Genomic DNA, 13,064 nt, shown 5'->3' with positions numbered 1-13,064 from the left:
CAAAGTAATTTAGGTCATTTACTTTTTCTTTGTTAGAAAATTAAGACATAAATCAAGGGCTATGTGGAAAAGAACAACCTTCCATTAAAGATATCAATGATGATACCACAAAAAAGAAAAGATTTAATAACAGACTATGTAAGAATTTTCCCTCAAAAAGTAGACAACACTGAATTTTAGTTCATCTTGATTTATTACCTACCTACACTGTTCATCCATTCCATCTGAGTCACGGCTAATATCATCACTCATGTAATATTTAAAGCAATTCTATTAAAACAGAGAGAGAGGGAAAATTTATTCAAAATTTTTAACATTCATAAAGGAGAAAAACATCACTTTTAAGTCATTAAAAAACTAAAGGGAATGTATCTATGTATGTGTGTGTATGTGTGTTTTAGAGAATCAAAGCAAAAACACTGTGCCACCCCAACTAGTACTTTAGAGACACAGGAATAGCTCAAGAAATTAAAACAGACTTCCATATCATCAAGTACCACTGTTCCTTATATAAAAATTGATAGAAGATTTTGGTAAAGCAAATTTCTGATCTCATATGGCTAGCTACCCAGGATCTACATAAAAATGTATTAGATTTGTTGTTACTTAATACTAATTTAATAGTCATCATATATAAACAGCTATTGTGTGTAGAGCTGAGCAAGAGTATCCTTTTCTGCCCTATGTTATCTTTAAATCTCCAATACCTACTGTGTAAGATAGGCAGTATTACTGCCCAATTTGAGAGAAAAGGCTTTGGTTCATTAATATGTAAATAATTCTCCAAAAGTCATATAATTGCAAAGGCAAAACTGGTATTCAAATCCAAATCTGACTGACTTTATTTTTTTTTTCTGACTGACTTTAAATTCCTTCTCACTAGAACTAAAGAAAAGGGAATGTTCCATGACCACTGATGACAACTACTGATTACTGACCTGGGCTCAACAGACTAGCCTTTGAAAAAACAAATCACATATACAAGAAAAAAGGAATGCACATTACAAACCCAAAAGATGCAAAATTCAGCTGTCAGTGTTTAAAACTAGAAGCCTGACTGAACTGAATTCAAAGAAAGGAAGGACACAAATTACTAAGAGGCATAAAATTTAGCTTAAGTTAGTCTACATCTATCAAAAATTCATGCAAGATCTACAAATGGAACTCTGATTAAGGAAAGTCTGGTCTGCCCCTACAATTCAAGTAGATATTTTATTGGAAAACAAACTACTACAGGATTAATTTAGCAGTAATATGAGTTGGGGAAATGATATGCTTGATAAAGTAGACATTTAAAATTAATTCCAAGGTATTACTTATAAAAAAGTTTACATAGACTGTTAAAATTATTTTCAATACATATGAAATATTTTTTAAATCTACGATCTCCAAATTAAGTCAAAACACTGCTCTACATGGAGAGTTTAGATTTGAGTAATTGGGGTATGTAAAGAGGGAAGGTTATGTGTGGGAAGCAACCTAGATGCCCATCAGCAGACAAATGGATAAGGAAGCTGTGGTACATATACACAATGGAATATTACTCAGCCATTAAAAAGAATTCATTTGAATCAGTTCTAATGAGATGGATGAAACTGGAGCCCATTATACAGAGTGAAGTAAGCCAGAAAGATAAACACCAATACAGTATACTAACACATATATATGGAATTTAAAAAGATGGTAACGCTAACCCTATATGCAAAACAGAAAAAGAGACACAGATGTACAGAACAGACTTTTGGACTCTGTGGGAGAAGGCGAGGGTGGGATGTTCTGAGAGAATAGCACTGAAACAAGTATACCATCAAGGGTGAAACAGATCGCCAGCCCAGGTTGGATGCATGAGACAAGTGCTCAGGGCTGGTGCACTGGGGAGACCCAGACGGATGGGATGGGGAGGGAGTCAGGAGGGGGGATTGGGATGGGGAATACATGTAAATCCATGGCTGATTCGTGTCAATGTATGGCAAAAACCACTACAATACTGTAAAGTAATTAGCCTCCAACTAATAAAAATAAATGAAAAAAAAATAAAACATATGTGTGCACACACATATACTCTGCAGTTTTCCAACACACCACATTGTCCCTCACCTATGAGTCTTTGAATATCATGTTGCCTCTGGCCTAAAATATACTGAACCAAACCCACTTTACCAAGCTAATTCTTATTTATATTTCAGACATCAGCTGCATCATCTCCATTATATACCAACTCCAAATTACAATGGCTTCTCATGTGTTCCTAAAGTTCATAGTATCTCCCCTATCATAGCACTTATTGGCCCTTTCATGGCTGTCTTCCCCACTACAGTATATGCCCTCCAATGGCAGAAACCATTTCCATCTTCATCAGTGTGCATCAAAATCAAAAAGCATTGAATGCATGTTAAGCATTCAAATATTTGTGGAATTATCAACATATCATTACATACCTTACAAATAAGTACTTGCAGTGAAGGATGTCTATAAATGGAATCTTTTTGAAAATGATTGACCTGTTGTCCACAAGCTGTACAGCTCACAATCCCATGAAGCCCATCTTCTAGAAGAAAAGAGTGAACATTATTCACACATAGACATACATACAAAAATATATATATTTTAGTTAGCATTTCCCAACATTCAAATTGAAAATTAAATACTTCATAATCCTTGGGAAAATGACATTTTGGACACAAATAAAAAGGTTAATAATTTTATGGACTTACTAAAAACATGAAAACCTTGACAAATTACAGAGCTAACTTGCTCCCTTTTACAGATGCAAACCCTATTTCTCACAACAACTTGATATAACATGAAGAGATTCCATAAAAGAAGTTCTAAAAATAGGTGTCAAGAGCTCTTTTCATTTTGCTACTGCTTCACAAATAAATTCAGCATCAGTTCTTAAAGAATGGAGAAGCAAGTGAAATACATGGAATAGATTCTATTGGAACCCTATACTTAAGTTAGGTATGCCATAAAATTTTTATTCTCAAAACGGAATTGTCTATATAGATCCTTTCAAAAGTATGTTAAAACCTGATAACTTTATATTACTAATTTCCCTCCTCAGAGTCCCTTCAATACTATCCACGATCCCCATTAACCTGCCTTTTTTCCATATCTACTCCATTGTCAAGTCCATATCAGCACTGTCCACTATTTCCAAATATGGACAAATAAGATTTGCAAGTGTATCTATGTTGGCAGGAAAACCTCAGAATGGCTGGATTTTGACAGAGCCCCATGCCACGGTTTCTGCAGAAAAACAGATTGAAGATAACCTACACAAGAATAAAGGGAATTTCTGCCTCACCCTCATCTCTAGTTCTGCACAGTGCTTCACAATCTGAACTGAAAATTAAAATCAGACAAAGAATCTTTTAAAAACAGGGACAGCCATCCCCATCCCTAACCCACTGAAAGTTTTACAGGTGACTCTTGATGTGCAAACAACTCTTATCCAAATAAGATGGTAGAATATGACTCAAAAGAGGCCAGTGAAAATGCCTGCATTCACTGAAGGAAAAAAAAGGGGGGGAGGGGAATAAGACTTAAAAAAAAAAAAAAAGGAAAAAAAATTGTCTCTATCCCTAACAAAAAGACAAAACAACACATGTATTTCTCACCTTTTAATTTTCTATTTTGTGTTATTCTTAGTTTTAAGGTCCAAAGCACCAGGGACCCAAGTATTAGCACAAACATTTTTACTTGCAGAAGTTAAAAAAGGTTAACCAAAGTATAAGGGCACCACCACACTCTATAAAGCTGCTTATATTTTATTTTAAATCATACCATCCTGCATTAGTATTTGATTGTGAGTATTGATATATTTTGTACTTTAAACATAAATAAATATACAGTGTGTTCTTTCGTATCAAATAATGATTATATTCATGTAAGCTGACAAGGTAATGAAAAGCTAGAGTATAAATGTTCATCCAGTGTTAGATAATATTTATTAAGCATCTTCTTTATGTTTTTGCACATATATCACTCAAGAATTTTAAAAAGCTAGGTGATTCAATGGAGAATTTTCCCCAAATGTGCATAAGGAATCATAAAGGATATTCATTGCAGTACTAACTAGCAATTGGGAAAAATTTGAAAACAAAAAATTAGAAATAATTTCACATTTAGGAAATGAATAGTGATTTACTTATATAACTGAATTCTATAGAACAGTGAAAAGTAAAAAACCAGATTATACATTTACTGATATGAATACATTTCAAAATCAAAGTTGGATAAAAATTGTTGCAAAAGGATATCTACAGGATACTACTTTGTATATTTTTAAATGAAAAACAAATACTTTTTGAGCAAAATTAGGTAAAAAAAAAATATAAAAACATGCATGGAAACAGCACAAATGCACACAAACTTCAAATAATCACAACCTGAAGTGCAAAACAAAGAGGAAATAGGAATAAACCAATACTTTATTTAAGTGAGATCTGAAGCAAATATTGTAAACTGGTTAGGTGGTACTTTACTAGACATACTTGCTTCTATGGATGTATGTTTTACTTTTTTAGTTATGAAATATCATAATGGTTATAATACAGCATATACATGGAAAAGAGGCATTTTCATTTCTGACCTCATACATTTTATCAATCTTAAGGAGAGAATTATTCTGTCATATAGAAAAGTTAAGTGTAAAGTATGTTTTCTAACAACTAAACTAGGGAAAGGATGTCAAAATCAGCTATGGTATTTAAAAAAACAATGGCTCCTTAAATGGTCAATTATCTTTGTGTCTCATTTTGTTTCAAATCATTATAAGACTATTTTATGTATAAAGTTTACCTTCTTGACAGTTTCCTAAATTAGACTTCAATTTTAAAACTAACTTTCCCAGGAAGTTTGAATATTAACTAACAGTTCAGTACCTCGGATCACTAGTTCATTCATACATGTGTATATAGGTAAACACGGTTAAAATCCTGTGTGATTTCCGACAGCTTAAAGATATAGCAAATTATTAAGACAAAAATTAACAAGAAAGATTTAGCTATCATATGGCTATAAACACACATATTCCCTTAAGCACAATATAAACATCCTTACACAGAACACTCAATAATATGTTCCAGAGACATATCAGCTCAGACCAAATACCAGCAGCATAGTAAATTAGCACTAAAAACACCCTCCCCGATAATTGTAGCTCTTTTTTATTCTCCTTTTAGCCATTATCCATATCTGAGGCACTGACTACTCCAGAGTCCCTCCCCAAAAGACACCACTAGATATTAATTTTGACACAATGCAGTATACTTAAGTTATCTGTCTTCCTAGAGGATCCATAATCAGAAATGAGAAAAAATAAAACTCTTACTGCTGGTCCTTTATCATCATCTTCTACTTGCTGATTCTCTTATTTTAAAGACTACTACTTAGCTTTGGTGAGCTCTGTTGCTGCAAAGGCAGTTTCCCAACTGTGAATTAGTCTCAAAAAATCTTCCTTATGCTTGAAAGGGGTAGAACACCCCCTGGTGGACAGAAGACTAAACTACATTTTCTTGATCTCTAAACCTAATGAATTGAATCTGAAAATTTACATATATATGTATTTATACACACATCTAATACAATATACTATTGTGCAAATACAGATATATTTTACTGCTACCACCAAGATATCACATAGCATTGGAATAAAATCTACACAAAATGTCAGCAAGATAAGAACTACTCTATAATTTCACAATTAAAATGATAAATATGAAACAGACAGGCTTCCATTACACTTCTATTTAGAAATTTAGTGTCATTTCTATCTTTTAGAGATTGATTCTTTCTATCATAATGGATTCTGGCTCTGTTAATCTGCCCAAAAAATACATACAGGCACTACTTTAAACTCACACACAAACAAGTAGGACACAAACTTCACTGTAGTGAATTTTTAAATGAATCTTCCTCATGCTCACTTTCTACAGATGACTAGCCAATGGTTGTGTGTATAAGTGAGGGTGGACAGACAAAGGAAGAGGTGACTGAGACAGATGAAGGGAAGGTTCCTAGCTCTAGTTCCCTTCTCCTTCCTATTCATATCTACACTGATATCCTTAGACCAACAGATGTCTGACTTTAATACACATAACAACAAACTGGAGCAGGGTCTTGACATCATCCCCAGAAATTCTAAATTGTCATGAGTGGAGTCAAGGGAACTGCATTTTTAATATAAGTACCCGAGGTGACACTAATGCAGATGTCCATCACTCTCTGAAACAATGTTTTAGATATGTATAAAGTTATCTGAAGGCCATGTGCAAGACTTTGTCCAAATCTAAAATTCTTTCAGGTGAGAGGAAACACATGGTATTCTGGCATTACAGAACTAACATGTGTAAGAAGGAAATACTAAGCTTCTTGAGATAACTTAATAGCCACTGAAGGCAAAGGTATTTTAATCAATGGTGTTTAACCTTTTCTGCTTCAGAGCTCAGAAAGAAACAGAAGTTATTTTTAAGTAGTGCTTTTAAAAAACAATGGGCAGAAAAGTGGAGGTATTTTTAGTAAGCACATCAGATTTTCCAATATGGTCATAAACAGCAATTTAAACTCATGTTTTCATTTTCACTTGTATTTACCTCCGCGTTTTTTGAGATTTTCAGTTTTCATTTTACTTCTGCTTCTAAATTCAGGCCCTTTAAAATCATCTTTGTCTTCATTCAGCACTGGCTCTGGTTGTACAATCACTGTACCTAGAATGATTTCATTTAAAAAACCATTACACATATTAAATGTGCAAGTGAAGTACAAGACTCCAGATAAAGCCAACATTGCTGGAACATAGTTTTGTTTCTTTCAAGCTTTCAATATTTATATAAGGACCTCTCAAGAATAAATAAAACAGGGAAATAGTAAAAGGGCCAGGTGTCAACAATCAAATTACTTCTTGGAATATAGTTCATAAAAAATGGTGTGTCGGGGGGGAAGTATTATGAACTGATCTGTAACAGAAATGTGTGAATAAAGTTAAAAAGCCTTAGCCCAGTTCTCAATTTTTATACTGCCTATCACAAAAGCTTTTTTGACTATGAACATCTACACTAAGTTCTACAGTTTAAAAAATAAAAGGATCAGAAAAGAAAGTTTTAAAGACATCCTATTCTTCTCATAAGCCAAACCATAAAGGCAGCAAAATATTCTTAAGTGTTGTTTTATATTCTGCTATTACTGCTGTACTATTCTGTACCATTTCCTAAATAGTTAAGTCAAAGTTTCAGTACCCTGAAAGTCCCTAAAGAGTTTGTTTTTTTTTCCCCTAAAGAGTTTTAAACAAATATTGCCTTAGGTGCTTAAGCTCAAGTGCTAATAAATTGCAGAATGAAATCAATTGTTGGTCCCTATGGAATCTTTTAGAAAGAATGTACTCTCTTAGCTAAAAAACATGTGAACTGAGGAGAGAGGTTGCTAATTTTTCATTTTAATCTCTCAAGAGCAAATAAAGCAGAGGAATGGTAAAAAGGGTCCAGGTCTCACTTTACCTATATTGCTGGGCTTAGTAATTAGGCATTGTTGTTGTTTAGTCGCTAAGTCGTGTCTGACTCTTTTGTGAACCCAAGGACTGTAGCCCACCAGGCCCCTCTGTCCATAGGATTTCCCAGGCAAGAATACTGGAGTGAGTTGCCATCTTCTTCTCCAGGCGATCTTCCCGATCCAGGGATTGAACCTACTTCTCCTGCATTAGCAGGCAGATTCTTTACCACTGAGCCACCAGAAAAGCCCAACTGGGCATTACTGACAACAATTAAGAAAGTATAGTCGTCCCTCAGTATCCATGGGGGATTTGTTCCAGGACCCCTTGGGATACCAAAATCCGTGGATGCTCAAGTCCTTTATATAAAACAGCATCATAGTATTTGCCTATAACCTATGCACATCTTTCTGTATACTTTAAGTCATCTCTAGATTACTTACACTACCCAACACAATGTAAACCCTATATAAACGGTTGCCAAATGACAAACTCAAGTTTTGCTTTTTGGAACTTTCCAGAATTTTTTCCCCAAATATTTCTGATCTGAGGTTGGTTGAATCTGCAGAGGCAGAACCCACGGATATGGAGGGCGAACTGTAAAACCTGGTAGTTGTCAGGGGCTGTTTCCCTGAAACATAGGTCTATGTTAGTCAGCAGTGAGGTTTAACTGAGGTTAAAAGAATTTCTGAGTCTCTGAAAAAACGGGGGGAAATAGGGCACAAGGGATTGAGTTTTTTACAAGCTGGTAAATATAAGTAATTTCCACACACACAAAAAAAACCTTTATTCACAACAACCATTTCACATATATACTCTCAGAGAAGCCCTGGCATTTGAAAAAAGCTAAAGATTTACAGGTAACACCCACCCACCCCCCACACACACACCAGAAAAAAAAAAAAAACAGATTTCTTTCTGAAGATTCTTCTCTAAATGAAAGCAAAGCAGCAGAGTGGAAAGAGCACTCACTAGCTTTGGATTCAGGCAGACCTGGGTTCAAATCTTAGCTTCTCAATTTAAAGCTGAAAAAGTTCCTTGAGCTCTGAATTTGTTCCTTCATCTCTACAAGTAGAAACAATAACTACCTTACAGCATTGCTTTGAGAATTAAATGAGTTAATTTTTAAGAGTCCAGTACTTATACATACTCAGTATTATAACAATAGTGATAATCAACCAAATTTGACCTTATGAAACAGGTCTATTTTGGTTTGGTGGAAGAAATTACCCTTAGTTCAGGTTAGTAACATCCCATATTAACTTTCTTCCATAATATCACTAAAAGAAAGATTGGAACTCCTAGTTCTTAGCTCACCCAGTGGCCATCATAAGGACTTCCAGTAACAACCACTGAGAATGTAATAATCCAAAGTGAATCACTACCTATGAAACTCAGACTGCCATGTTAGCTGTTTCTGCCTTAGGCCACCAAAACCATTACATAAAATGATTTTCAACGCCAAGTAAATGGTAGGCCCATCAATTTTTCTTCTTTCTTCCTCCTCTCATTCATTTATTTTCTTCATTCATTTCTTATCTATTGTAACTCCTAATTTTTCCTAGTCAAGAAACATATTATCCTCCTACTCATCATTTTTTTAAACTTCCATAATCAAAATATGTGTCACATAAACATAAGTAGAGACAGAGAATAAAGTAGTAAACATTGCTGTAAATGATCAGTGATAACAAATCTGAAAAATCTAACAGCCTTGAACATATTATTCAATAAAGAAACAAATCAAAACTTTTGATTCTGAAACACCATGAAATTACCAAGACCCATGTCATTCTCTCATCATGTAAATCACACTGCTCTTAGACTTGAAATATGAAAAGTCCAAGATTTTCATTTGGCTTCTCCCCTACCCACCCCTGCCCTGGCCCCAATCTAATCAATGCAACTTTTAAGATTAGAAACATAACAGTTGTGAGGAAATGTGACAAGGCATTTTAAAAAGGATAATTACAAGAAATATACCTAAATCAAATTTAACAGGTAACTTCACTTTGAACCTTAGGGAATTTAAGAATGCAGTAAGAATAAATTAGACTTTAAATGTTTTTAAGATGTTTTCAGAACATTCATTATGTTTTTCTGTAAAGCAAACACATTAAAATTCACTGAACCAAAACTTAACATACTAAACATTTAAACCAACTTCCACATTCAAGTATAATTTGGAAACTAAAAGCCAATGGAAAGAGGAAATAAGTTTTCTTTTCAAACCTGACTATATATTCCAAATATTTAACCTCAGGAACAAACATTATCATTACCATACTAATACATTTCGAAACCATTGCTACTAAAATGTCAGGTTTGGTACTTGACACACAGTTTACAATAATCAATTTCTAATTTTATAGTAATGACATTTAAAGATATTTTTCAACTTTAACTTCATATGAAAAATTAATACACTTTACCTTTTGGCAAGCTTTGCATAGTAATATCATTTTCTGAATTTTCATTAGAAGCATCTTCATTTACAGTTTCATCCAAAGGTTTTTCATCATCAGATTCTACATACTTTGTTACAATTGAAGGTTTCCTATGAAAAAATTAAGTCCATAGAATTACAGACATTTCTGACAATTTAAAAACACCCAAATAACATAAATAACATGTTTAGATTAAGCAGTGGCTCTTAACCAGGGATACATATCAAAATCACCTAGGGAAGCATACATCTCTGTACCACATTACAATTTAGTAGGTCTTGAGCAGGACCAAGGCATGCGCATTCTAAAAAAGGCAAAGAGTATTTAGAGGGGAACTCCTATTTAAGAATCACTACCTTAGGGAATAAGTTAATAACAAGCAAACTGTGATTATTAAAAGATATTTATTTCCACTAGTTTAAAAAAAAAACAAAATCCAATAGAATAAACTGCAAACTTCTAATAAAAACTATATTTCATAGTATACTACACATTACATTATGCTTGGAAGTAATTTCAGTCTTTGTGTACAATTCACTTTGACAATTTAACACAGATAAGTATTTTAACCACTCTTTGATCTTCTTATAACTTCCTTATAACTATTATGGCTACCATTTCCCATCCTAGACAATTTCGTATAACCCTAAAAAAACTCATATTGCCTCATGAAACATTTAACATTTTATTTCCCCTTTTCTCCTTTTTTTAAAGCACAAATATTATCTGAAAGGAATTACCTATATACTGCCAGGGCCACTAGTACATAATAAATCCTCCCCTGGGAAAATTTTAGTTAAAATTAAGTCAAGTGATAGATACAAGAGGATTCATTATATTACACTGCCCTTTTTAAAATATATATGCTTTTGTAAAATAGTTTACTTTGAACAAGAGTGCTTGAAGTTTAGGAAATAACAGATTATTCTAAAAGGAAATAAAACAACCTGAAAAAGAAAGTAACTTTTTTCCCTTCAGTATCAACCAACCTCTTTGATCGTGATGATCCTGACGATTTGGATTTTTCTGCAGAGCTAGCTCCCTAAATGCAAGAAATAAGTACAAAAGTTAGTAAAACTCTGAGAAACATGCCTACAATTATTTCCCTATACCAACATCTATAATATAATGGTAGAATGAGACGTAATTTGTATGCCTAAAACATTTTTCTAAAAGGAACATCGATAACTAATTCTCATTTACTCTCAAGGTTTCCTTGATTTAAGACTATCTCTTTTTGTTAAAATATTACTTTTGAATTTTGAGGAATAGAAGATGATACACTGCAGTACCATAAACTTGGCCTATGCCGGCAAAGACAAAACAAAGATGTAGAGGTAACCAGATCCCAATAGACAGTTTTAAGAATCTAAAAATGTGTGTCATTTTCTCTATCCTAATACATGGCACAGAGTACCTTCTACAATTTTTTCAGAGATACTAAATTTACCTCCATTTTGCCAATACAATCAGTATATTTTAATTGGATTCAATTTTTCACACTGGGTAGAAAGAATCCTAAAACACAGTGTAGGCTGGCATTATCAGGTGAAGGACTTCAGGATGGGTTCTGATAATAATGCTGAAGAGATTCTGAATATCCATGTCAGAACCATAAGTTTATGCCCATAACAACCACCTTGAACCACCACTGTGTTACAATATAATAACATTCAAATATCTGTTAGCTAGCCTTCGGTAGTCTGACTTTAGGTGAAGCAAACCACAGCACTAACAAAAACAGTGAACACCATCAAACAGTGAACAATTACTGAAAATAAATTTATCATAATAATACTTGGTTATAACAGTAAACTCAAACACAAGCATATATTAAATAAAAGCAAACTGATAACACCTACTCTAGTTGGTTAGCAGTATGTAATAAATATCTTTTAAATGCTCCAAGTTATTCTTACCTCTTCCCTGCTGTTTTCCATCATATCAGAGTTATTGCCAGACCCACTGACTTTATCTTAAAAGACAAGAAATGAAAACATTATTTATCTCTTTGGTGCATTATCAAACAGAACACCAATACCTACAATTCTATGAACCCATTTTTCAATCTATGTTGCATGGCAGTATTGGTAACACTTTACTCACATTAAAATATAAGAGTTTTCTATCAACTATACTCCAGTAAAAATATTTTTAATATACTGCTTTGGTTAAAAAACGTTTTCTGATTATAATTACCCTTTTGACACACCAATCCCCTTTTAAAAGGCGTTTCTGAAAGGAGCAGTTTGTAATCAAAACATTTCCTATTGTAACCTTTTAAAGATTTTCTCTTAAAAGAAAATTTAAGTTCCATCTTCTACTAAAAATAAAATCACACTGTTAATTAATTGCATTGAGTTGGCCAAAAAGTTCATTCAGATTTTCCCATAACATCTTCCAGAAAAACCCAAATGAACTTTTTGGCAAACCCAATATATTTTCCTTTATCAGTAAAGACTTTAGTAGATTAAACCTAAAGCAGAGGGAAGGAAATAATAAAAATTAAAACAGAAACTAGTGAAACAGGGAACAGAAAAATAATAGAGGGAAACCAATGAAATCAAAATAAGTTCTTTAAAAAGATGAGAAAAAATGGAAAAAAAAAAAAACAATTTAGGCTACATGGACCAAGAAAAAAGGACACAAGATGAGAAGTTAAAGAGGAGATATTACTACTTACCTTAAAGAAATTAAAAGATTATAAAGGAATATCATGAACAATTGTATGCCAAAAAATTAGATAACCTAAATGAAATGGACAAATTTTTAAACACACATAAATTACTGAAGTTGACACAAGAATAAATAAACAACGTGAACAGATCTGTAACTGAAAAGGCTGAATTAGTAATCAAAAGTCTACCCACAAAGAAAAGCAAAGGTCCAGATGGTTTAACCACCAAATTACACCAAACATTCAAAAAAACAAAAAAAGAACACCATTTTTTCATAAAGTCTTCTAATAAAAATGGAGGAAATACATCTCAACTCATTCAATGAGACCAGCATCATATCAAACCAGAAAAGATACCATAAAAAGAGAAATCTACAGACCAATACCACTTATAAATACAAATGCCGAAGCCCTTAATAAAATACTAGCAAACTTCAAAAGAATAAGACATGTC

At 33.2% G+C, this 13,064-nt stretch overlaps 1 protein-coding gene across 10 annotated transcripts in view; it reads right to left on the bottom strand.

Annotated features, from left to right (window-relative positions):
* The window catches only part of ATRX (ATRX chromatin remodeler), a 281,986-nt gene that overhangs the window by 175,888 nt on the left and 93,034 nt on the right, over positions 1-13,064 (bottom strand). For 6 of the 10 annotated variants that reach the window (XM_043897152.1, XM_043897156.1, XM_043897161.1 and 3 more), the window contains 6 exons: positions 11,853-11,908; positions 10,923-10,975; positions 9,919-10,043; positions 6,597-6,710; positions 2,439-2,548; positions 203-270 (listed from right to left, as the gene is read on the bottom strand). In XM_043897152.1, the coding sequence (XP_043753087.1) occupies positions 203-270; positions 2,439-2,548; positions 6,597-6,710; positions 9,919-10,043; positions 10,923-10,975; positions 11,853-11,908 (526 nt within the window). The remainder of the gene's footprint in view (positions 1-202; positions 271-2,438; positions 2,549-6,596; positions 6,711-9,918; positions 10,044-10,922; positions 10,976-11,852; positions 11,909-13,064) is intronic. The other 4 variants (XM_043897160.1, XM_043897162.1, XM_043897154.1 and 1 more) reach the window with 3 other exon arrangements.

The sequence above is a fragment of the Cervus elaphus genome, chromosome X, assembly GCF_910594005.1.
Source record: "Cervus elaphus chromosome X, mCerEla1.1, whole genome shotgun sequence".
Lineage (NCBI taxonomy): Eukaryota > Metazoa > Chordata > Mammalia > Artiodactyla > Cervidae > Cervus > Cervus elaphus.
The sequence above is the reverse complement of the archived record's forward strand: the minus strand, read 5'-3'. Positions and strand labels throughout refer to the sequence as shown.